We start from the raw sequence: 24,824 nt of genomic DNA, 5'->3' as shown, positions 1-24,824 counted from the left end.
GCATCTCGACGAAAAGCTCTCCAAACCCTGCCCTAGCGATCCAAGTCCGAAGCCACCTTGAGCGCCAGCGCGGTGGTCCCATGGAAAGGCAGAACCGTCGCCGGTCTGGAGCGCGGACTCGTATCTTCGTCCATGTGGTCTCCAGGCCCGGGTCAAGCCATGCCAGCCCAGCCCCCCCGCGAAGGGAGGCAGCGGGTACCGCAGAGGACAGGCAAGACTAGAAGGGAGCAAGTATCAGGCGGGGGAGATCAGCCGCAGTGCTTCTATGGCGGCGCGTTTCCGCAGCTTCTCCGCACAAAAGCGCGAAGAAATGTCCGGGGACTTTCTCCCAAAGCGAAATCTGGAGACGAGAGCTCTGCCCCCACGAGGTGGGAATCGAGATTGTCTCTGTGTGTGAGCTTCGATAGCGATTTGTTGGACGAGGGCGACTTGGGGGGAAAAAAAGAGAAGAGAGGGAGGAGGGAAGTGAAGTTTTGGAAGCTTGGTGATTTTTTTATGAACCAAAAATTACAGTGGGTCCAGGGCAGGCTGCCTGCTGAGTGGCTGGAAATAGGCGCGAGCTTAGCTTCCTTGTGCGCCTGCCTGCCTCGACATTGCCAACACTCATCTCATTGTTCCTTTCCACCACTCGCGACCAACTCGTCCGTTCACTGCTCTTGACTGGTGTTCTTTTCCAGGAAAGTTGCTTTGCTCTCAAGCTCACAAGGCCATAAATACAGACCGGCCTGCTCCCAGCCCGAGGCCGATTCCGCCCCAGAATACGATTACAGACTCGCATTTTTATCCATACAAGAAGAGCGATCGGATCCTGTCGACTGTCTTGCTCAGCGTTTCCTTCATTCGAACGCGACCATGTCGGGTCTCTTTGGCACCTCCTCTTCGGCGGCCACCAATACTGTTGGCGACCTCAAGCAGGACGTCGCCGTAGGCAACCCGCCCGAAGATAGTATCTCGGACCTGGCATTCAACCCAAACCCTGCCGACCAGAAAGACTTCCTCGCAGTGTCCAGCTGGGACAAGAAGGTCCGCATCTACGAAATCCTGCCCAACGGGCAAGCAGAGCCTCGCCACGCCTACGAGCACAGCCTGCCTGTTTTCGGCGTCGACTTCTTCAAGGTCAGCAGCACTCTTTCTCGACAGTGGGATTCCCACTGCGCCCACTTTGCTCGGCGAACGCTTGAGCTAACCAGGCCTCTCTGCTCTAGGATGGCCAAAAAGTGGTTTCCTGCGGTGCCGACAAGCAGGCCCTGGTCTGCGATCTAGCGACCCTCGAGACGGCCCAAGTGGCCCAACACGACCAGCCCGTGCGCTGCGTTCGATACTTTGACAACAGCGGCACGCCCATGGTGGTGACGGGCTCGTGGGACAAGACGGTCAAGTACTGGGACCTGCGCCAGCAGCAGCCTGCCGCGACGCTCCAGTGCCAGGAGCGTGTCTACACGATGGATGTCCGCGACAACCTCCTCGTCATTGGCACGGCGGATCGCTACATCAATGTCGTGAACCTGAAGGAGCCGACCAAGTTCTACAAGACGATCCAGAGCCCTCTCAAGTGGCAGACACGGGTGGTCAGCTGTTTCGCCGACTCTGCCGGATTTGCTATCGGCAGTATCGAGGGCAGGTGTGCGATCCAGTACGTGGAGGACAAGGACTCAAGGTATGTTCCTGTTGCGATAAACCCATTCATCTGTCCAGTCATGAGCAGCGACTGACGGGGCGGAAAGCTCCAACTTCTCCTTCAAGTGCCACCGAGACCCTCCCCAGGGCAGCGTCACCAACGTCTACTCTGTCAACGACATCTCCTTCCACCCTGTCCACGGCACGTTCTCGACAGCGGGCTCCGACGGCACCTTTCACTTCTGGGACAAGGACGCCAAGCATCGGCTTAAGGGCTACCCAAATGTTGGCGGCAGCATCACTGCGACGCAGTTCAACAAGACGGGCACCATCTTTGCCTATGCCGTCTCCTACGACTGGTCCAAGGGATACCAGGGCAACAGCCAACAGTACCCTAACAAGGTCATGCTGCACCCTGTGCAGGCAGATGAATGCAAGCCCAGACCTAGTGTCAAGAAGCGATAGAGCGCTCAGGCTGCTCCATCCAGAATGAAGATGCAGATTGATTAGTCGGCAAAGGACGAGCTCGCACGCCGCGCTACGGGCCGACCGGACAGGGCTACGGGGGAGCAAGGGGGAACCGGGGTGCTGTCCAGGAAAAGAAAGGGCAGTTGAGGTAGGGTTTGTGGCTTTTACGACGTGCTGTGCTGCTCGGGGGGTTCAGGTAAATCTTTCATGGCTATTGATACCAGCGTTGACTTTTCGGAATGAATGAAATACATAGATATTGACGAACCCGTGTGCCCCCCGAATCATCAAGTGTCGTTGTCCCTGGAGTAGAATCCAATTTGAGATGCGTAGTTGATAGGCAGTAGTTGACAAGGTTTTCTATTATTTCTTTATTCGCTTCTGTCAAAGAGGGCCTCGAAGTATTCTGGACCTACCTTAGGTACCTAGGTAGGCTCGTAGGTTAGCTGTGGCATTTGCACTTCCAGAAGCTCTCTTTTAGTGGGGTAGCTGTCCGCGACGGGTACCTCCAGCTGTCGAATGAGGGGCAGCTCGAGAGAAGCTGCATCCATGGAATCACTGGCGGCCATCCGTCAATCTAATTCGTTTGGCATGTGTCAAGAAGAGACTCCCTGTACTGTAGGTACTGTACTTGGCAGGCAGTGTGTCTTGTTTTCCCTCATTGACAGACCACACTGGACCTTGTAGTTACGTGTTTCCCGAGCACCTAAGATTAGCCATATCGGTCTCCAGATTGCTCGTGTTCAATTTCCCGCCTCCCTCGCTAAACCTCATCCATAACAACTCATTTGCTCTGGCTTTGGCTTTGGAGCAAAAGATACCCCGGAGCATCGTGTAGAGGAGAAAGCTATCCCCATCAGGCATACCCGCATCGCTCGAATCTTGTTCGCTTGTGATTTGGCCTCCGCAAAACGCCGAACCGACCATGACCGCCTCCGAGTCTCAGTTGCCGCCGGGAGACCCCGCACCGGAGCTCCTCGATGGCCGGCTGTGGGTTGACGGCTGCTTCGACTTCTTCCACCACGGTGAGCACACCCATCCGCGGCGTCTTCTTTGATCATGGGGTGCATCCGCTGTACCTCCTTTTCCAGTTAGGAAGATTCGTGGCTGACCAGCATCACACGTCAGGCCATGCCGGCGCCATCGTGCAAGCCCGCCAACTCGGCGATGAGCTGTACGTCGGCGTGCACTCCGACGAGGCGATCCTGGAGAACAAGGGCCCTTCGGTGATGACCATGCAAGAACGGTACGTCCCCTCTTATAGACACACACACACACACACACACACACACAAGATGCTCATTTCTAATCCTGGTGTAGTCTCGCCGCCGTCGACGCCTGCCGCTGGACGACCCGCTCCGTGCCCGACGCGCCGTACGTGACGCAGCTGGACTGGGTCAGCCACTTTGGCTGCCGGTACGTCGTGCACGGGGACGACATCACGTCGGACGGCTCGGGCGAGGACTGCTACCGCTTCGTCAAGGCCGCCAACCGCTTCAAGGTGGTCAAGCGCACGCCCAGCATCAGCACGACCGACCTCGTCGGCCGCATGCTGCTCTGCACGCGCACCCACTTCATCAAGTCGCTCGAGCGCACGCTCGCGGGGGCGGAGGAGGAGGGCGCCGCCGGCGACCCGGCCGACCGGCGGGCCGAGGCGCAGGCCATGCGCGAGCGGGCGCGGCTGTACGCCACGGACGAGACGGCCAAGGCGCCCGGCGTGGACGTCTGGTTCTGGGGCGCGAGCGAGGAGGCCAAGGCGGCCGACACGGCCGAGGAGCGGGGCAGCTTCCGGCAGCTGTTCGCGGGCAAGGGGCCCCGCCCCGGCCAGAGGGTCGTCTACGTCGACGGCGGGTTCGACCTGTTCTCGAGCGGGCACATCGAGTTCCTGCGGCTCGTCGCGCGGGCCGAGGAGGAGCTCGCGCGCGGGGACGGGTGGTACGAGCCGCAGGCCGTGGACGAGCGCAAGGGCAAGGGCGGCGACTACGGGCCCGTGTACGTCGTCGCCGGCGTGCACGACGACGAGGTGATCAACCGGTGGAAGGGGGTCAACTACCCCATCATGAACATCTACGAGCGCGGCCTCTGCGTTTTGCAGTGCAAGGTAAGAAAGAAAAAGAAAAAAAAAACGACCAGACCAACACGGGACACACTATCTTTTCCCTTCTTAATCATAAGGCGCAATACACTGACTTTTTTTTGCTTGTTTTGCAGTACATCAACGCCGTCATCTTTGGCGCGCCCTTCGCGCCGACAAAGTCGTACCTGACGCACATGCCCTGGGGCACGCCCGACGCCGTCTACCACGGCCCGACGGCCTTCATGCCGCTGACGTACGACCCCTACTCGGCGCCGCGCGAGATGGGCATCTACCGCGAGATCGCGCCGCACGACTTCCAGGACGTCAACGCGGGCACGATCGTGCAGCGCATCATGCGGAGCCGGGACCTGTACGAGGCGCGGCAGCGGGCCAAGGGCGTCAAGGCCGACATTGAGAAGGCGCACCGGGAGCGGGAGGTGCTCGAGGAGGAGCAGCGGCGGAAGGAGGCGGCGGCGGCTGCTGCTGCTGATGATGATACACAGTAGATGGATGGATGGATGGGATTCGCGTCTTGTGTGCGGCGCGATCAGTCAGTTGGATTCGATGGGGGGGGAGAAAAGGAGACGAGACCGTAGAAGGTCATGAGGGGAAAAAAGCACAATTCTTTTGATTGGATAGGACACTTTTTTCTTTCTAGAATTTCTGATAGAAGCAAGTGATATTCAGGTCCGTATTTGCGATTCGCCAATGTTGCATGAACCGTGATCTCGTGCAACGTCGTTCCATCGACCGGGTTGGTAGAGTTCATGCACCTGTTCCTACCTGCCAAGTCTCGATGAGGGGGGAAGGAGGGCGAGATAGCAGCTAGGTCGTTCATTGGAGCGTACGGGGTGAGGTGCCGGAGGCTTACCCATCACCAACACCCGTCCGATCCGTACTGGGTGACGTGCAGACCGGGTGGTGTGGCCAAGAGGGGGGGATTGCCACGTCCCTCGTAAGTCATCATTCAACCCGTTGTCGGCGCTCGCGTACTCATGCATCTCGTGAAGTAGCCTGATTCGAATCCAGAGTCGGAGTCATATCATACGAAGGATGAGTGCTGCTCCGAACCTGAGTAAAGACTCGGACCGGAGTGGGCTTCGGAGTGAGGTGCCATTTTTTCGGAGAAGAAATAGGAATGCGATCTCGTCGTCCTGCATTCTGGCCCACCGTGCCCCCCCGTACCGCGGCAAACAGTGGCTGTTTTTTTGTTACCCCAGTTTCTTGTTGTTGTCAATTCTCACGGCTACGCACGCTACGTTACCTACCACCTGACCGCAACTTTGTTTTCGACCAAACTCGCCAAGTCAAAGATCGAGATGATTTTTTTTTTGGCGAGTTATGTCCGATACAGATTCAGGCCGTGGAGGGCCCACCTTTTTTCACGGCCGCGCGGACGGTACGGACTTTTTCACCAACCAATCGCGACCGCCTAAAGCCGGCTACCTGCGGCCCGTAACACCCCATTGATTCCGCCCATTCGTTGGGGCGGGGGATTTTTTTTTGGCAACCTACATGTCATCAATCTCTGCACCAGAGCGGTCAGGCCCGGCTCATTGGCCTTTCGACATCGAGATGTCATATCTCAGCACAGACAATGCATGCTAACAATGGACGGAGGCGCATCGAGGCAAATGTTCACAGGGGGGGCACAATGGGTCTTTTGTATGCTGCCGCCCAGCAGTGCTGCGAGCAATCATGTTATGACTAGGTACCTACTGCCCGGAGAGCAGCGGTGTGGAGGACGGAAGTTCCCCGCCCTACTTGCAACAAGCCGCTTCCATGACTCCATTATCCACCGCCCACCAGCTCGGGTCGAGGCGCACTAAGACGGCGCGTTGTGCTCAGATGACACCCCTTCCATGGAGAATAGGGTAGGTAGGGGGAACAAGCCAAGACTGTCAGGTCCTAGACATGACACCTACCTACCTACCCTACCCCCGTGCCTTCGCGCTTCGCGCTGTTGAGTGAGGTCTGCAAGGTCCCACTGCGCCGGGGCCGGTCGACGGAGCGCGTGGAAGCGGCTGTCGTAGGCAAACCCGTCCGAGTCCTGCCATTGGCCAATGAGTCACCTGCTCAACCCCCTGGGACACTCACGCCCTTTCTCCGACCTACCGACATCATATCAACGATACCCAGTTTAATTTTTCTTTTATCTCTTGCCGTTCCCGTCACACCAGCACCTCTTCCTGCTACATTCCCTTTTAAACTTTGATTCTTCGGACGTTCAGGAAAGTTTCCTGGACTGTTTTGGAAACGTATTGGCCTATTCTCCCATCCACACACTTTGACACGCAAGTCGGCGTGGTACTAAGAAAGGATTCCCTTTATACTCTTCTCTACCGCTCTTATACACAACACCCCCCACATAGGGCAATTGTGACAAGCAATGGCTCCCGGCGCCCTGTCCCAAGACTCCCCGGCCATCTCGGCCGTCCACAAGGGCGACCAGGACATCGACCTGACCTCCTCGGCCCTCGAGCACAAGCTCAGCAATGGCGCCGCCGCCGCCGCCGCCCCGGCCAAGCCCCAGCAGCTGGACGCCTCCAAGCTCACCTACAACCTGACCAAGAGCCCGCGCCCCGTGCCGGACGAGGCCCACGCCTTCGCCGGCGACGAGACCATCTGCTCCGACCACATGATCACCGCCTCGTGGAGCGCGGCCGCGGGCTGGTCCGCGCCGGAGCTCAAGCCCTACGGCCCGCTGACGCTCATGCCCACGGCCTCGGTCCTGCACTACGCGACCGAGTGCTTCGAGGGGCTCAAGGTCTACCGCGGCCACGACGGCAAGCTGCGCCTCTTCCGCCCGGACTGCAACGCCGCCCGCATGCTCATGTCCTCGACCCGCATCTCCCTGCCCGCTTTTCCCCCCTCGGAGCTCGAGAAGCTCGTCATCGCGCTCATGGCCGTCGACGGCCCGCGCTGGCTGCCCCGCGACAGGCCGGGCGCCTACCTCTACCTGCGGCCGACCATCATCGGCACCAACGCGCAGCTCGGCGTCCAGGCGCCCAGCAAGGCCCTGCTCTTCGTCACGGCCTCCTTCATGCCCCGCATGGACGCGCCCCCCGGCGGCATGCGCCTGCACACGAGCCCCGAGGACATGGTGCGCGCGTGGGTCGGCGGCTTCGGCTACGCCAAGGTGGGCGCCAACTACGGGCCCTCGCTGCTGGCGACGGCCGAGGCGCGCTCCCGCGGGTTCGGCCAGATCCTGTGGCTGTACGGGCCCGAGGGCTACTGCACCGAGGCCGGCGCCAGCAACTTCTTCGTCGTCATGCGCAACGCCGCGACGGGCCGCGCCGAGATCGTCACGGCGCCGCTCGACGACCGGCTCATCCTCGACGGCGTCACGAGGCGCAGCGCCCTGCAGCTCGCGCGCGAGCGCCTCGCCGGCGAGGTCGACGTCGTCGAGCGCCGGTACACCATCGACGAGGTCCTCCAGGCCGACGCCGAGGGCCGGCTCATCGAGTCCTTTGCCTCTGGCACTGCTGTAAGTCAAAAAGATCACTAACCACACACACAAACGAAAGGAAAAGTTCGAAATGCTCATAGGAAAAATTTTTAGTACTTCATCTGCCCCATCTCCTTCATCCACCACCGCGGCAAGGACGTCAAGATCGGCATGGGCAAGGACGGCAAGGGCGGCGACATCACCCTGAAGCTCAAGGGCTGGATCGGCGACATCATGTACGGCAACGAGCAGCACCCCTGGGGCGTCGTCGTGCCCGAGGAGCAGTAAACGGCATTGTCGCTCCTGCGTACACACATGCTTTATGAGAGACGTGAAAAAGTGTGTTTTCGGGGCCACAGCAGTGATGTCACTGGCTGAGTCCATTTTTGGCGTTTGGCGCACGCATGCGATACGAGGGTGTGGCATCAGGTCTGCGAAAGGGATCATGATAGACCGGATCAGACGAGGTATTCTTTCTTCTTGAAAAGAGATAACGACTCTAAAGCTAGCATTAGACTTATTAATTTAACGAACATACTCAGCTAGGTGTCTGCGGGAAATTGTGGCCAGATGTGCTTCATGTTGCTAAGTGTCTTCTTTTCCCCCTCCAGTCTCATCGCAGGTATGACAACAAAAGCAAAAGGAGGACCGGCTCGAAAGGGTTCGGTGGTTAGTCAAACTCCGAGGGTAAGCTGGCAATGATCTGCGCGAGCTTGGTCTGCTCGTTCAAGATGAGCTTCTGGTACTTCTGCTGATGTGTCAGTCAACCACCAATCGAGCTTCGGATGGATACAAGTACATCGGCTGACCTTTTCACTATCTGTCATCTCCTGCAAAGCGTCTTCCGCGAGCTGGTTTAGCTCTCTGCGAAAGCCATCCATTTCCTTCTCAAATGCCGCCTGAGAGCCCTGCGTCAAGGACAGTCCAGCTGCACCACCACCACCACCACCACCACCAGAATCTTTGCTATTGCCGAGGATCTCGCGCAGAGCATCATCGACCCCGTCCTGGGCAGTCTCCTACTCTGTCCATAACTGATCGAGGTCTCGCTCGAGGGTGGCCAGCCGCTTGCTGATGGCGCCGACGTGCTTGCCGATGTGCACCTCCTCGGTGCGCGTCTGGCTGCTGGCACCCGAGCTGCTCCCGGGCAAGGCGAAGCGGACCTCGGTGCGAGTCTCGGACAGGGGCCGGCAGACGTGCTCGTACTGCGACTTCAACGACGCTACGAAGGCCTGGTCGGCATCTGTCAGCGCCGAGACCTGTTCCTCGAGGCTCGACTGTGCGTCTGAGAGCTGGGAAGCGGCTGTGACGTAGAGATTTTGGGCAAGAGTAATGTAGTTCTCTATTACGATATCAGCACGAATGAGTCGTTCGAAGCGGAGGAGTGAGCCGGCGGCGCTGTGTATCTTACCCTTGAGGGTGTCTACAGTCGTCAGCTCGGGTGTCACGCTCGAGGATGAAGCGTCCTTGTGACGCCGCTGTGGCAGGGACCCTGTCTCCTTGTCCGTGGACCGCCCCGCAGCCACGCCGCCGAATGAGGTCTTGAGCTTGTCAAAGAATGCCTTGTTCGGGTCGGCAAGCCTGACTTCGGGTGACGACGGCAGGACCTCCTGGGATGGCGGGGATGGCGGCTCGGTCTGCAGGCGCTCCAGGAAAGTCTGTCTCCGCACTATGGAGCTCGGCGTGAAGCCCTGCTTGGACGAGAGCCGGGCAGGGCTCTGCTGGCGGTCTGGCGTCTTCCGCTGCAACATGCTCTCGGGAATTCCAGATGGTGGGTGACACGGCAGATGCAGGAACGGGTTTCTGTTTGTCTCAGGATCGGCGGTGGAACGCGCGGGCTGGCATCTGCTTCTCCACGCCATGCAATTTGGCCCGTCCTTTTGAGTTTCGAATTCTATTTGCTAATTCTGTTGTCATACAATATTATTTTACTGTGCTGCCAATTTGTTTGCAGTTTTTCTTTCTATGGTGGGAGCCTGCGTAGCTGCCAGCGCTGTACAGGCAGAAGGAAGGTGCGGCCCCTCGAGTCACGATTCTGCGACCCGTGCAAACTGAGGCAGGATCAGGGATGGTGCCTGCCCTCTTTGCCTGGCAGTGGGTACAAGTATTTTGCAGGAAACTTGCCTTGGACATTCGGGGAAGGCCGAGATATCAAGCTGATGCAGATCATTCATTTGGAATGGGAAGCAAAGCGTAGACATGGCTGGCAGGACGTCTGACCCTTTCTGTTCATCCGCTCCTCTAGGCTGGCTGTCTTTTCCGCGGGAGGTTGGTTGAAGACATCGTGTAATTCGTTGCATACCTACGCCCCACGGCTTCGCAACCCTTTGGAGAGCTGAACACTGCCTGGCATCTTTGACCCAATCTTCACTGCTCTCGGGAAAATACAAGTACAGAATACACATTATCTCGAAGCAGCTAGACACAGCTAACCTACACAGGCAAGTGGGCGTTTGAGCTCGGTTGACAGGTCTTGTCCTTGCTACCATCTTTGAGCTAAATGACGATAGGCAGGGGTTGGTGACCAGGATGCTCCTCCTGCTTACCAGGGATGCTCGAGATCAAGTGGCCGCCGTTGGATATCAGCGGGGAATCGATGGTGAACCTGTGCCCCCGCCTCTTTGTTCCTCGGCGGCGGCAAGCTTAGCAAGTACAAGCTCTCTTGGCTGACAGCCCTAGGAGGACATGTACCGAAAGACACGCACCCCGTAGCTGGTTCAGGAACAGGGAGCGGCGCGGGACGGCGGTCGAGGTCCACAATTGTGCAAGACGACCTGCCGCGTCGAGATTAGCTCAACTGCCCGTGTTCCGATTGCATGGAGGCCTACATCAATGCAACTGTCTGTGCGACCTGGATGATCCGGAAAGCAAACCTCGCCCCAGGAAACGAAGTCACCCCAAGTGATCGCCTTCGCGGATTGTGCCCAGACAGCTTGTGCCTGCCAAGATCTTGCCATGGCGGGTCATGTCGCGACTAGATTATCTTGCTTTTGCCGTGCTAGCTTGACGATGGAAAGACAAAACAGTGCATCAATTAGACAGGAGACAGGGTAGAGACCAAGCAGTTCTCACTGCTCAGGTAGCTCCCCAATTGATCGACAGAAGACCAGAGACGCCCTCATCTCCGCCGACGAATCAAGGTGTGCTCAGCTGCCTTATCTGGCAATCGCTTCGGGGCCGACGACCCGCATCGCGCACACACACACCACGCGTACTCCGTACTCCGTACACTCATTCGCCTTGTACAGCACGAGCTCACACCAGTTACTCTGTAGTTCTTGTCAGTAGCCCGCCGCCCCTCGAGCCCTGGCGTCATATATTGCCCTGAACATCCAGCGCCGTGCGCCTGGCCCAGGTAGATATGTTCCCGGAAACCCTTGGGCCCATTCCCAAAATGGCAGGCTGTTTGCTGAGCGTCGGGAGACGAGGCCTTGCATCCTCTCCAATCTCCAATTTCCAATCCACGTCTGAAGCGAGGTGACATGGTCTGTCTCATGCAGCAGCGCGCGTGGCCGGGGCACGAACAAACCGGCCCAGCCATTGGGAATTGGTTGGAGACCTTTCCCCGCAGCTCCTTGTCCACCAAACTTGTCGCATCCCGGCTCATTCTCCCGCCGCCCTGACGACGGAGCTTGGGCGGGTTGCATGCGCATCCCAATTAATCTGCTTCCACGCATATATAGAAGGCATGCTCCTCTGGAGTAGCTTTTTTTTTTACACTTTTAGCCTGCCTTCCCTACCCCCTTGGCGTTCATTCGTTCTTCGCCGGTGCGGTTGATTCTTATTTATCTCTGAGAGCTCTCGTGCACACAGAGGAACCTTTGCTTTGCCTGACAGCAAAGTATAACTTCCTGGTCTGTACGCTGCAGTACTCCTTCCTCCTGTCCAACCAACATCTCGTCCTCGCAGCTACTTCTGAGTGACGTGAGCCATCATGCGTTCGGGCGTCTTCTACGCCGCAATTGCGGCCCTCCAGTCCCTAGCCAGCGCCGATGCCGTCGTGGAATCGCTTCATGGCGTCCCCCAAGGCTGGAGGAAGCTGAAGGATGCCGAGTCTGATCGTGTGCTCAAGCTCAGAATCGCGCTTGAGCAACCCAATACGGCACTGTTCGAGCAGACTTTGTACGAGGTCTCCGACCCGGAGCACCCGCTCTACGGCAAGCACCTTAAGCGGGATGAACTCAAGGAGATGATGAAGCCCCGCGCCGAGTCCACCGACGTGGTGCTCAGGTGGCTGCGGGAGGCTGGTGTCCCGAGCAACATGATTGAGGATGCTGGTGACTGGATCAACTTCAAGACCACTGTTGGTGTCGCCAATGATATGCTCAAGACCACCTTTGGCGTGTACGAGCACGAGGAGACCGAGACCGTCAAGGTCCGCGCGACCAAGTACTCTGTGCCCGACGAGGTCAAGAGCCACATCACTATGGTTGCCCCCATCACTCGCTTCGGCCAGCTTCGAGCCATGCGCAGCCACATTTTCGAGATCATCGACGTCGCTCAGGCCAAGGCCAATATTCAGGCTGTCGACGGTCCTGCCGCGGACTTCGACCTCTCCACTTGCAACGCCACCATCACTCCGCAGTGCCTGCGAGCCCTTTACAAGATTGGGGACTACACGGCCAAGCCAGTCGAAGGCTCCCATATGGGTGTCGCCGGCTACCTTGACCAGTATGCCAAGTACGGCGACTTGGCGCTCTTCAAGCCGGCCTATGCCCCCTACGCCTTGGACGCCACCTTCGATGTCGTTTCCATCAATGGCGGAAAGAACATTGAGAACTCGACCCTCGACAGCGGCGAGGCCAACCTGGACATCCAGTACGCCCTGGCCATCAACTACAAGCAGCCCACCACCTACTACACGACCGGTGGCCGAGGGCCTCTGGTCCCGGACCTTGATCAGCCAGACCCGGACAACAGCTCCAACGAGCCCTACCTCGACTTCCTCGAGCACATGCTCAGCCTCAAGGACGACGAGCTCCCCCAGACGCTCACGACGTCCTACGGCGAGGACGAGCAGTCCGTGCCCCGGCCCTACGTGGAGAAGGTCTGCCAGATGTTCGGCCAGCTCGGCGCCCGTGGCGTCTCCATCCTCTTCTCCTCGGGCGACACGGGCGTCGCGTCCGCCTGCCAGACCAACGACGGCAAGAACACCACCCGCTTCCTGCCCATCTTCCCCGCCGCCTGCCCGCACGTGACCTCCGTCGGCGGCACCCGCTACGTCGAGCCCGAGTACGCCGTCAGCTTCTCCTCCGGCGGCTTCTCCGACGTCTTCCCGCGCCCCAGGTGGCAGGACGCCGCCGTGGGCAAGTACCTCGAGAAGCTCGGCGACCAGTGGAAGGGCCTGTACAACCCCAACGGCCGCGGCTTCCCCGACGTCGCCGCCCAGGGCGTCCGCTACCACGTCTTTGACCACGGCAGGGACGCGCTCATCTCGGGCACGAGCGCCTCGGCGCCCATGTTTGCCGCGCTCGTCTCGCTGCTCAACAACGCGAGGATGGCGGAGGGCAAGCCGCCCCTGGGCTGGCTGAACCCGTGGCTGTACAAGGAGGGCTACAAGGGCCTGACCGAGTAAGTCGCAGAAAAACTTCCCAAGATCTCCCCATCAGCAGTGGACGTGAACAAAAAAACGCTAACCCCTCGATTCTGCAGTATCACCCACGGCGGTTCGACCGGTTGCACTGGTAGGGACATCTATAGCGGGCTGCCCACCCCCTTTGTGCCGTATGCCTCGTGGAACGCCACCGAGGGCTGGGATCCTGTCACCGGCCTCGGCACTCCTCTCTTCGACAAGCTTCTCGAGCTCAGCAAGTCGGCCAAGCCCTGCACCAAGAAGCGCTCCGTGGCTTCGAGGAAGTTCCAAGCCTAGATAGACATCTTGTAGTGTAATCCCTAAATATGCTATCCGGCCCCGGACGCGCGCATTAGACGTACATTAGCCATTGATGTAGAAGCACAATAAAGAAAGAATTAGTTAACGTCTTGTCCGAGAATGGGATTATAGTCGCCATTCTGCCAATCGGCTTTGGGTATGGGTATAATTATCCGTTGGAGGGGGTTTGCATTCCAGTCGCTCTGCCCGCCTCGGTTTGAGTCCTGAGACCATACAGCAGCTTTTTGTGTTCAATACGTGTCAGGCTTGATGAGGACAGGCATCTCCAACATGAAATACGGCCAGAAGTCCTCGGACAAAGAAGACCAGGTCCCCAGTGATAAGGATTTCCTTTAGGTCTGACAAGTCGAAGCTCAGAACCTGAAAGGGAGAAGAAAAGGTGCATGTATCTAGCAGAGGAAATTGACAATAGTCCATACGGCGTTTCGATTTGGTGTGTCGCTAGATAATGGCTATCTTTTCTCACTCATCCGTCCATGCATCCATCATCGATCCCGCCGACATCATCGGCCTATACCCGCCTCCTCGAGAGGCTCCCGGACTCGCCTTTACGACCATAAAACCATAAAACCATAAAACCCTCTCAAGATCTTCCGAGCGCGCACGACCACGATATTATCCCTCTTTCAAGAGTGGAATAGCTGGTTGTCGACCTCGAGCACGCGGCTCGCGTAGACTCTCGCAAGCTCGTCGGGATGATCCCTGAGCTCGGCATACTCCTCCTCCCCCAGCCAGACGTGCTTCATAAGTCTGTAAAACTTCGCGTTCACGGTGGCACGGATAGCAAAGTCCCACTCAAAGTATAACCGGTAATACGGCAAGTCGTGCGCCACGCGGAGTGCCTCCCGGAGCGAGTCTCCAACAGAGGCCATGATCTTGGTGCGCATTTTGTCGAACTCCTCTCCTTTCAAGTCCTCGATGGCACGGGCCCCTTGGCTCTTGAGGATCTCGGTCCTCCATAGCAAGCCCGATACCAGGAGCTCGTTTACCAAGCGCACAGCAGACCGGTAAGAAGAATCAGGATCCGAATCCAGTTCACCGACTGCATACTTGCCATTCAGGCGGAGACGCCCGGCCAGACGTTCCCATTCAGCTTTGGGAATGGGCTCCATCGCCGTAACCTTCTTCAGTCTGTGCATGCGATGCTGGCAGAACGCATCCCAGGGCGTCAAGTAGTCTTTCCAGCCATATTGGACGCCGGTTGGATCGAGCGAGACTTCCACCCCAGAGGGCATTGTGATGTGAATCGCTTGATGCAAGACATCCGCGTTGACATCCTCGAGCCGCGCCGATCCATCGCTGTTGGTACAAGCTCCGTATAAGATTGTACGATGCATGTTCTTGGCCTGAAAGCCGACCACGTGGGCGGACTTGCAGGTGCCTTGATTTTGACTTGACATTAGTATTTCCTCAAAATGTTTGATTTCCCCCGCAGAAGGAACAAGAGACAAGACTTACGTCGAAAGAAAATCTCAAAAAGGGCCCGTGAATCGACCACAGTCGCGGTGCACTGGCCATTCATCAAGGTCTGAAGGGCGAGCTCAGGGGTTTCCGCTTTCTCAAATTCGGCGGGAATCAAGACATGCTTGCCCAGGAAGGCCCGGGACTCGAGGCCCTCGTAGACCGAAACGTTCATTCCATCCTTCTCCGAAATCGTTCGCCATTCTCTCGTCTGTGTGACTTTGAGGAGCTCAACAAGTGTCTCCTGAAACATTGAGCTCGCGCGTCCCAGCCTCTGCCAGTCCCGGCAGGCTGCCCGATGAGTCTTCCGGTGACCAACCTGGCATTCTTTGCTGCAGTAGGCCGTGCTAAAGACAACATGCTTGTCGATAAGCACGAGGCAACCGCCGCACTTTAGAGGTGCGGAGTCCTTGTCACAGTGAGCGCACCGGGTCGAATCTGAGGTTCGGGGAAGAAATTCGTGCGAGACAGGATCGTTGGATGGAGGCCGCGTGAGAGTGCCGTCACTCGAGAACGGATAGTCCTCCTCCTTGCGGCCCCTCGCTATCCAGCGATAGTATGCCAGCTGCCGTTGCTTGGCGAGCGGCCCTTCCTCGAGAGGGTCTTTGAAAAGTGCTAAGCGCCCGAGAAGCGAGCAGAATTGGTAAATCTTGCGACGTCCTTTGACAATGTCGTTTACGTACGCGAGAAGGATTTTCGCATCCGGATCGACCGAGTCCCTGGTCGACATGTCCTCTTTGAAGGAAAGAAATGGCAATAGAAATGCCATCCCGGTGGCCGTCGTATCGATCGAGGCACGAGGGTCGCCCATGGGATCTGGTAGACGCGCAAAAAGCGCCGTGACCGGGTCGTCCATGGTTGTTGATGGATCTCAGATTGCTTTTGGGGAAAGTTGAGCGGGCATTCGAACTGAGTACTGAAGATCGGGGTCAAGAAGTTGATGCAGTTAACCTTTCAACTTTGTCTTGGCCTAAGGCAAAGGTGAGTCGGAGTTGACAGTAATGTCTTTGGGGAAAACACAAAAGATTGATGGTCCAGTTTTAGAGAAAGCCGTACGAAGATTCCACCAACGTGGATTTTTTTTGTGGCTGTGTTCTCTCGTAATAGCTGTGAACGAGTTTCACCTTGAGAAGTTGCAAGAGGCAGCATTATCTCCCCTCCAACTCGATCCAATACTTCCAAGAGATTTGCAATCTACCACTAGAGTCGCTTAGTCCCATAGCTTGAACTAGAAATCAAGATCACGTTGAATACTCGTTCCATCACATGTTTTGGGCAGTGAGGTAACTCTTCTATGTGAGAGTCTCCAAAAGGCTGTCCTACTAACTAAGTACTCATTTCCCTTGAGATATATTCACCTTACTTGATAAACGCATGTCCACTATCAGAGATTCGTAGAGCATTAGAAACGGCCGAAAAATATGGCCACGGATAATGGTGGAAAGTGGTTTGATGGAGGAGTTTTGCTCCATCGAACTTCAGGTTCGTGCTGAGAGCCGGAAAATCGCGTAGCCAAACACTGGAGGCCTCATTCCAGCCTTCCGTCGAATCCTTGAGACTTTGATGTCTCTCGTGTGAAATATTCCCCACATGACACTCTATTTGTTTTGTGACAAGATGTTACCTAATGTTCTCGACCCATGGTTAAATTTGGGAAAGTTGAATACGAGCAAGAGGAGCAAGGCTGAGATACAGTCAGACTTTAATTTGACTTGCCATAAGTTATCTAGGGCATGCTGTCTAATGCGAGCCATAAAGCGTTAATCTACAAGGAATATCAATCCCCCTCTAGGTATGGAGCACTGTATATCTGATATCCTACAACTGGAACTAGCTCGCTAACTATTTACCAACTCCGAAGACCCAACCCCCCTCTCTGCATCAGCCTTGACAAGGGCATGGTCTGCCAGTCTAACCAACTCTGCTACAAAGCTCTCAACCATTTGCAGATTGACAAGTTCGTTTGGCGTCCATTCCCGAGATAACATACGTTCGTGAAGATCCGGTGCTAAGTTGAGCAGTTTCAGGTCCTCCCTAGCCCGAGAGTCGTGCGGGTGCATGAGTATGGACGAGAAGAGCGTGAGCATTGCCGACATTGGGTAGAAGGAGACGAGCCTATTGAGCATTCTTGGTCAGCAATCGCAATCAACCAGAGTCTCACACATCATTCTTGCAAGTGGAGGAGAGGAGGTTTTGTCTTATCTTACCAAAAAGCGTCCTCGAAGAGATAGTGAATTGTTTGTCGGAGGTAGAAGAGGGTGGTGCGGCTCGCCTCGACGGATAGAGAGAGGCTCGATCCGAGGCCGTCAACTGCACAGCTCTCTCCGTCCGTCCAGGCACGGCAACGGCCCACAGCTCGATGGATCGTGGCCACTAGATAGTGGTATTCAAATTGGATCAGGGTGCAGTGCATGATCTGAGGGTGCGGCAGGCTCAGATCGATCGCCTGCTCCTGCGAGTAGAATAACTGCGGCCGGTTGAGCACCGGAAGCGAGATTCGCCATCGCTCCAACTCCTCGTCGAGTTCTCGTATAGTTTTGACGACATCGGCGTCAAGCTTCCTAAGGGCGTTTGCCGAGTAGAGCACCTTGTACGTCTTGGACTTGATGATGGATAGCCGCAGGTCTCCGGGGAGCCAGGGGGCATCGACCTGATCTTGTAGAGCAAAAGGGACCTCTTGAAGGCGGTGTATAGTCTCTAAATACTGGGGTGGGAACGTCAAATCGCAATGTTCATCCTCGATGCATGGCGGCAGGCCGGTCCTGAGCGCCATGTCCTTGTCAAAGGTATAGCAAAGCCAGAAAAGCTTTCGGATGTGGGTTTGAACTCTCCATGCTGAGTCTTGCTCTGAATTTGGCTGCTCTGCACACGGCTGTTGTGTTGGATGCATTTGGCCGCCGAGCATGAAGACCATACGGCATGCGAGCGCATGTGTTTTCAATGCTCCCTCCATTTGCCCGGTGAAGAGGTGGTACAATGTCGTCATAAGAAGTTAGCACTTTATCACGATATAATATGTGCGTCATCATAGACTCACTAGCATTGAGATCGTTTCTAAAGCGTTCAGGTTTGTGACTTGGAGAAGATAGGGCAGGAGATGTTCCGATTTGGAAGCGCATGCGTCGCCATCGATGCTGGGCTTCAGCGTACGGAACTCGATCCGTGCAACAGAAATGAGTGCTAGGAAGGCGAAGATAGCAGCCTTGGCGCAGATGGCTTCGAGCCCAGGCTCGCCCCCAGGTGGCTCGTACGCCGAGTCGATTGTATGCCGGAAGAGGACATGATCGACGACTGGAAACACCAACTTGAAATGGGAATCTCGGAAGGCTTTGAAATAGGTCTCGACTAGATGTCTTGCAGGCAAATCTAGATTTGAACGTGCCAAGGTGAATCCTCGAAGCATCAAGGGTGTGAACTGTCTGCTCTTCTTCAGGGCCTCGGCAATGTCGATCATATGAGGCCTAACATCCTGGCCGGTCCTCGATTTGATCCACTCTAGTCCGTGTACGGAAAAGAGAGGGATACCACGGTATGAGCTGATCTCACCAAGCTGGTAGCCGGCGAAGTGCATCTGTCCGAAAGCGGGACGCGGAGACTGGAGTTGTGCCGTGGGAACGGGGGAGTGATTGGTCAGAGCCGCGTTGGAGGGTGTCTTGGCTGTATCCCTCCCACACACACGCGGGTCCGAAACGTCGGACCCAGAAGGTGGTGTGGCTCCGGATGGACTGTTTGAAACAGAGGAACGGCTCAGATCCTGCTCGCGTCGGCCTCTGCACATTTACCGGGTTTGTTAGTTGTCATCGATCTCTGCGGCATCAAACCGGCTCATATCCGAGAGGCTGGATCGTATGCCAAGATGGATGGGTCCGTAGTACGTACTTTGTGCGTTTGGCTTTGGTAATCTTCTTGCTAGCCCATCTGTACGTACATGCAAGACCGTGATGCTTGCACCAGTTGCACTGAGGGACTGCATTGTCACAATGGATCTTGGTTTGATGTCATCAGGGTCGTATGTCCATGGCGATCAGGGGAGGACATCACATACCTTGTTGTTGTGACAACAATCACAAGCTTTTCTTTTCGCCATAGCTAATACCGGGAGAAAGGTCTCACATATTCGAGTTCAAGCTTGCGGCCTGCATGTGGGTCGTGTCAAACGATGGGAGAGAACGCCAGAATCCCCGGGCCTTTTGTCCAGGACGCCTCACCTCTATGGTAGTAGCGACGGCTAGTCGGGCACCTGAAATTCAAACCGAATTGAGATAAAAGGGCGAAACACCGAGCGGGCGGACATATCGGGACGCGGAGGATGTGAGATTTGAAAGCTGATACTCGAGATGGATAAGCATTGCCGATGACTAATCGCTAAAGTGAGCCTTGCAGACCCAGCTCTCGGTAGTTGCCGGCCTGGCGGTGGGCCGAGTGGGGCCGTTGGATCCGGAGGATGCTCGTCTCATCATTCAGACAGCCGCAATGTGTCTGTGTATGAGCACAAGCAACGCAAAGCCATGGCCAGATAAGTGGACGATCTGTTAGCAGAGGTACTTGACTGTCCATCAAACTCCATTGATTTTAGGTAGTGGAATAGCCCCTGCGAGGTCCAGAGCAAGGATAGCATTGCTAGCATTGAGGTATCGACCTGCTAAGCATTCGTCAGCTATTCTGGCGCTCCGCTTGCGAGGCAATCATTGAAGCTGCGACGGGACGCAGTGCTGCAGATTTCATGGCTCTTTAGGACTGCTGCTCCATAAATAAGGGTGGCTCTTTGATAAGGTTGCTTAAGCTTTGTGTACACAAGGCTCACCCAGGGTCAGAACTCCTGGTTGCCGATGACTAATCGGCCGCCCATCATGTCGAGTCGTGCCTCCGATGGGACTCGGCTTGCAGAAGCAAATGCGATATGGGGCTAGGATTGCGACGGGCTGACGGGTTGTTATGTTTGACCGTTGCTGTCTTATATTTATACCTTCGTCCAGAGCGTGTCATTCATTCAGTTTCAAGATCTTACCGACCTTAGCAGCGAGGCTTCCCTTTTGTCCCAGATATAGACAGTCCTCAGGTTTTTCGTACGTTGCTCGATCTTCTGTCCGGATTTATACTCTCTTATTGTTCTTTAATCACGATTTTTAATATCGTTCTGCACAAGATGCAGTCCGAGAACGCAAGCACGGTGGTACCCGACGGCCCACAGTCCAGCTCCGACGCATCGGACAATACACAGGACGAAAAGACATGGGCACTCGAGTGGAAGGTCAGGCAGAAACGTGAAAGGGAAGAAAGATCTGGCATACCTGCCAGACAGCTAGGTGTCACCTGGGAGAACCTCACGGTCAAGGCCGTGGCCAATGACGCGGCAATTCACGAAAATGTTGCAACTCAATTCAATCTGCCTCGGGTTCTGCGCGATGCCAGACACAAGCCTCCCATGAAAACAATCCTCGATAACAGCCATGGATGCGTAAAGCCTGGAGAGATGCTCCTTGTGCTTGGCCGCCCTGGATCCGGTTGCACAACCCTGCTCAGCGTCCTGGCCAATCGGCGTCGGGGTTATGCGTCTGTTGAGGGCGACGTCTTCTACGGAAGCATGAAAGCCAGCCAGTCCAAAAACTACCGAGGCCAAGTTGTCATGAATACTGAAGAGGAGCTGTTCTTTCCGACCTTGACTGTCGGCCAAACTATGGACTTTGCATCGCGACTCAAAGTCCCTTTTAAGCTCCCAGATGGGTACTCTTCGAAAGAAGAAGTAAGGCAAGAAAACATGGAGTTTCTGTTGGAATCCATGAACATTACCCATACACATGGCACAAAGGTGGGAGATGCCTTTGTGCGTGGCGTCTCTGGTGGTGAGCGCAAACGGGTCAGCATCATCGAGTGCATGGCAGCTCAAGGATCAATCTTCTTCTGGGACAATAGCACTCGAGGCTTGGATGCCAGCACGTGAGTAAACAAGACGACAAGGCATTCTAGAAGATGTATCTGACCTCCTCGCAGGGCTTTAGAGTGGACGAAGGCCATCCGAGCAATGACTGACGTTCTCGGACTGTCCACCGTCGTTACCCTGTACCAGGCCGGCAATGGCATCTACAACCTTTTTGACAAGGTCCTACTTCTAGACGGCGGCAGAGAGGTGTTCTATGGTCCCAGGGAAGAAGCGCGGCCTTTCATGGAAAGGCTCGGCTTTGTTTGCCGCGAAGGGGCCAACGTCGCGGATTTCCTCACCGGCGTGACGGTGCCGACAGAACGAAAGATCAAGCCAGGGCATGAGAGAACATTCCCCCGTCATGCCGCGGCGCTGCGAGACGAATACGAAAAGACGGACATGCATACCCAGATGATCTCTGAATACCACTATCCGACGACAGATGAAGCCAGGGACAACACGAAGGCCTTTAGCGAAGCAATTTCTTCTGAGAAGCATCCTCGCCTGCCTTCGTCAAGCCCCTTCACAGTTGATCTCAAGACCCAGATCAAAGCTTGTGTTACTCGACAGTACCAGATCATCTGGGGTGATAAAGCCACGTTCGTGATCAAGCAGGTTGCCACCATCGTCCAAGCTCTGATCGCGGGTTCGCTTTTCTACAACGCCCCAAACAATTCCGGGGGCTTGTTTTCCAAAAGCGGCGCCCTCTTTTTCGCACTACTGTACAACAGTCTCCTGTCGATGAGTGAAGTGACCGATTCGTTCCGTGGACGACCTGTCCTTCTGAAGCACAAGGCTCTGGCATACTATCATCCGGCCGCTTTCTGCTTTGCGCAGATCACTGCAGATATCCCTATTCTCCTCTTTCAGATCAGTTCCTTCTCGCTTATATTGTATTTCATGGTTGGCCTCACTACGAGTGCCTCGGCATTCTTTACCTTCTGGGCTATGTTGTTAGCCACAACGATGGTGAGTTGCTGATCACGACCAGGTGTGGACCGGAGGAGTTCTGAAGAGCTGACATATTGTAATAGTGTATGACCGCATTGATGCGGGCTATCGGTGCAGCATTCGGCACTTTTGACGCCGCATCAAAAGTGTCGGGCCTGCTCATCAGCGCTGTCGTCATGTACAGCGGCTACATGATCCAGAAGCCGCAGATGCACCCTTGGTTCGTCTGGCTTTTCTGGATCAATCCCCTGGCCTACGCATTCGATGCCTTGCTGGCGAACGAGTTTCATGGCAAGACCATCCCATGTGTCGGCGGCAACCTCATTCCGAACGGCCCTGGCTACACCGATTCTGCCGCCCAATCTTGCGCTGGTGTTCTTGGGGCAATCCAAGGCCAGACTTCTGTTGATGGCGACAACTACCTCTCGGCTCTTCGATATAGCCATGATCATATTTGGAGGAACTTTGGCATCATCTGGGCTTGGTGGGCCTTCTTCGTCGTTATCGTTGTGGTCTGTACTTCTAGGTGGCGATCATCCTCCGAATCCGGACCCTCGCTACTTATCCCCCGCGAGAAGGCCAAGGTTGCCGGACATATCCTTCGGAGTGACGAAGAGGCGCAAGTTGGGGACGAAACAGCTGTATCGAGCAGCGAAGAGCAGCAGAGAGAGAAGAACGGCTTGCGGTCCGAGGGAGGACTTCTGCAAAACACGTCCATTTTCACGTGGAAGAATTTGTCTTATACGGTGAAAACGCCTTCTGGAGACCGTCAATTGTTGAATGATGTGCAAGGATGGGTCAAGCCAGGCATGCTCGGTGCCCTGATGGGAGCTTCCGGTGCCGGCAAGACCACACTGCTCGACGTCCTTGCTCAGCGAAAGACCGAAGGAACTATCCGCGGATCGATCATGGTTGATGGCCGACCTCTTCCGGTTGCCTTCCAGCGTTCGGCTGGCTACTGCGAGCAACTTGACGTGCATGAGCCTTTTTCAACAGTGCGCGAGGCGTTGGAGTTCTCGGCTCTCCTGCGTCAAAGCCGGAGTGTACCACGTGAAGAGAAGCTGCGCTATGTTGACACCATTATTGACCTCCTGGAACTACACGACCTTGCGGACACGCTCATTGGCCAGGTTGGTGCTGGCTTGAGTGTAGAGCAGCGCAAGAGAGTCACAATCGGCGTTGAACTGGTCGCCAAACCAAGCATCTTGATCTTCCTGGACGAGCCCACCTCTGGCCTGGATGGCCAGTCGGCGTTCAATACGGTTCGATTCCTGAGGAAGCTTGCGGAGGCAGGCCAAGCGGTACTTGTGACGATCCACCAACCGTCAGCTCAGCTGTTCGCCGAGTTTGACACGCTGTTGCTTTTGGCCAAGGGTGGTAGGACTGTGTACTTTGGAGACATTGGCGAGAATGCGAAGACGGTCAAGGACTACTTTGGAAGATACGGCGCGCCATGCCCCATGGAGACGAACCCGGCGGAGCACATGATTGATGTTGTCTCTGGCCATCTTTCCCAAGGCAAGGACTGGGCAGAGGTTTGGCTCAGCTCGCCGGAGTACGACGCAGTCACCAAGGAGTTGCACTCCCTCATTGCCGATGCGGCCTCGAAAGCTCCCGCATCGCACGCGGACGATGGCTTTGAGTTTGCTATGCCGTTGTGGGATCAAGTCAAGATCGTGACCCAGCGCATGAACATGTCCTTGTTCCGCAATACCGACTACATCAACAACAAGTTCGCTTTGCACATCTTTTCTGCGCTGTTCAACGGCTTCTCCTTCTGGATGATTGGCGACTCGGTGTCGGATCTTCAGCTCCGGCTCTTCACCATCTTCAACTTCATCTTCGTCGCACCTGGTGTGATCGCCCAGCTGCAGCCCCTATTCATCGAACGGCGGGATATCTTCGAAACCCGCGAGAAGAAGTCCAAGATGTACTCTTGGGTTGCATTCGTTACCGGCCTCATTGTATCCGAGATCCCGTATCTCTGCATCTGCGCCGTATTATATTATGTGTGCTGGTACTACACAGTTGGTTTCCCGAGCAACTCGCATCGTGCAGGAGGTACGTTCTTCGTGATGTGGCTCTATGAATTTCTCTACACGGGAATCGGGCAGGCAATCGCAGCCTACGCGCCGAACGAGGTCTTCGCGTCGCTCATCAACCCTCTTGCTATCGGTATTCTGATATCTTTCTGTGGTGTCCTCGTCCCGTACTCCCAGATCCAGGTCTTCTGGCGGTACTGGCTCTACTACCTGAACCCGTATAACTATCTTATGGGGAGCATGCTCGTATTCGACTTGTGGGGGACCGATGTGACCTGCAAAAACCATGAGTTCGCGCTGTTCGACCCTCCCAACAGCACTACCTGCGGGGAATACCTGTCTGGATACATGGAGGGCATGGGGGCTGGTTCTCGGCTCGTCAACCCGGAGGCCCTCTCCAGTTGCCGAGTCTGCCCTTACCGCGATGGAAGCGACTATCTTCGAACTCTCAACCTGCTGGAGTACTCGTACGGCTGGCGAGATGCTGGGATCCTTGCACTCTTCGTGGCCAGCTCGTACGCCATGGTCTATGGCCTGATGAAGCTCCGTACCAAGGCCTCCAAGACGGCCGAGAGCTAAGGTACTACGTTTTGGTGCCTGCAGTTATCAGTTTGGAAGCCTCCCATTGTTGCTCCCTTAGCGCTCTTTCCCTTGATATGTTGCTGCACCTCCTGGGGCCTGGTCGGGTTCATTTTGCACATAGACATAGACATGGAGTAGAGCTCAGGAAAAATATTTTATTGGGATATGAATAGAGATAGAGAAGGAGAAAGACAGGCAGAGAAAAGGAGACAGCCAGGCAAAGGCACGTGAGGGTCATGGGTCCCATTATCATGTTTGCTCGGCTCTGAATAGCCGAAGTTCTCCCGGTGTCCTGTACCATTAACGCTATTCTTGGGCTGCACCAACCCTCACAGAAGGACAGCAGTCACTGAGAAGACATCTGC

The 24,824-nt window shown here is 55.9% G+C and overlaps 8 protein-coding genes across 8 annotated transcripts; 5 read left to right on the top strand and 3 right to left on the bottom strand.

Moving 5' to 3' along the window:
- Positions 1-852: 852 nt before the first annotated feature.
- Positions 853-2,082, top strand: E0L32_005405 (uncharacterized protein; the record flags this gene model as incomplete). Its single annotated transcript, XM_031139923.1, has 3 exons — positions 853-1,116; positions 1,206-1,657; positions 1,725-2,082. The coding sequence occupies 3 exons, from the start codon at positions 853-855 to the stop codon at positions 2,080-2,082; spliced, it is 1,074 nt and encodes a 357-aa protein (XP_030996152.1).
- Positions 2,083-3,010: 928 nt separating this feature from the next.
- Positions 3,011-4,668, top strand: E0L32_005404 (uncharacterized protein; the record flags this gene model as incomplete). The annotated part of the gene is made up of 4 exons (XM_031139922.1): positions 3,011-3,110; positions 3,214-3,331; positions 3,406-4,186; positions 4,297-4,668. 4 exons carry the CDS (start codon positions 3,011-3,013, stop codon positions 4,666-4,668), a joined length of 1,371 nt encoding a protein of 456 aa, XP_030996151.1.
- A 1,883-nt stretch (positions 4,669-6,551) lies between these two features.
- Positions 6,552-7,898, top strand: E0L32_005403 (uncharacterized protein; the record flags this gene model as incomplete). The annotated part of the gene is made up of 2 exons (XM_031139921.1): positions 6,552-7,649; positions 7,725-7,898. The coding sequence occupies 2 exons, from the start codon at positions 6,552-6,554 to the stop codon at positions 7,896-7,898; spliced, it is 1,272 nt and encodes a 423-aa protein (XP_030996150.1).
- Positions 7,899-8,280: 382 nt separating this feature from the next.
- E0L32_005402 (uncharacterized protein) lies at positions 8,281-9,361 on the bottom strand (the record flags this gene model as incomplete). Its single annotated transcript, XM_031139920.1, has 3 exons — positions 8,281-8,361; positions 8,420-8,576; positions 8,634-9,361. 3 exons carry the CDS (start codon positions 9,359-9,361, stop codon positions 8,281-8,283), a joined length of 966 nt encoding a protein of 321 aa, XP_030996149.1.
- A 2,183-nt stretch (positions 9,362-11,544) lies between these two features.
- E0L32_005401 (uncharacterized protein) lies at positions 11,545-13,479 on the top strand (the record flags this gene model as incomplete). Its single annotated transcript, XM_031139919.1, has 2 exons — positions 11,545-13,181; positions 13,263-13,479. 2 exons carry the CDS (start codon positions 11,545-11,547, stop codon positions 13,477-13,479), a joined length of 1,854 nt encoding a protein of 617 aa, XP_030996148.1.
- A 650-nt stretch (positions 13,480-14,129) lies between these two features.
- Positions 14,130-15,820, bottom strand: E0L32_005400 (uncharacterized protein; the record flags this gene model as incomplete). Its single annotated transcript, XM_031139918.1, has 2 exons — positions 14,130-14,884; positions 14,962-15,820. The coding sequence occupies 2 exons, from the start codon at positions 15,818-15,820 to the stop codon at positions 14,130-14,132; spliced, it is 1,614 nt and encodes a 537-aa protein (XP_030996147.1).
- Positions 15,821-17,167: 1,347 nt separating this feature from the next.
- E0L32_005399 (uncharacterized protein) lies at positions 17,168-18,742 on the bottom strand (the record flags this gene model as incomplete). The annotated part of the gene is made up of 2 exons (XM_031139917.1): positions 17,168-17,836; positions 18,002-18,742. 2 exons carry the CDS (start codon positions 18,740-18,742, stop codon positions 17,168-17,170), a joined length of 1,410 nt encoding a protein of 469 aa, XP_030996146.1.
- Positions 18,743-20,110: 1,368 nt separating this feature from the next.
- On the top strand, positions 20,111-24,456 carry E0L32_005398 (uncharacterized protein; the record flags this gene model as incomplete). The annotated part of the gene is made up of 3 exons (XM_031139916.1): positions 20,111-20,901; positions 20,956-21,853; positions 21,919-24,456. 3 exons carry the CDS (start codon positions 20,111-20,113, stop codon positions 24,454-24,456), a joined length of 4,227 nt encoding a protein of 1,408 aa, XP_030996145.1.
- Between the last annotated feature and the right edge of the window lie 368 nt (positions 24,457-24,824).

This window comes from Thyridium curvatum (assembly GCF_004353045.1).
Source record: "Thyridium curvatum strain D216 chromosome Unknown NODE_28_length_411853_cov_82.906025, whole genome shotgun sequence".
Lineage (NCBI taxonomy): Eukaryota > Fungi > Ascomycota > Sordariomycetes > Thyridiales > Thyridiaceae > Thyridium > Thyridium curvatum.
The sequence above is the reverse complement of the archived record's forward strand: the minus strand, read 5'-3'. Positions and strand labels throughout refer to the sequence as shown.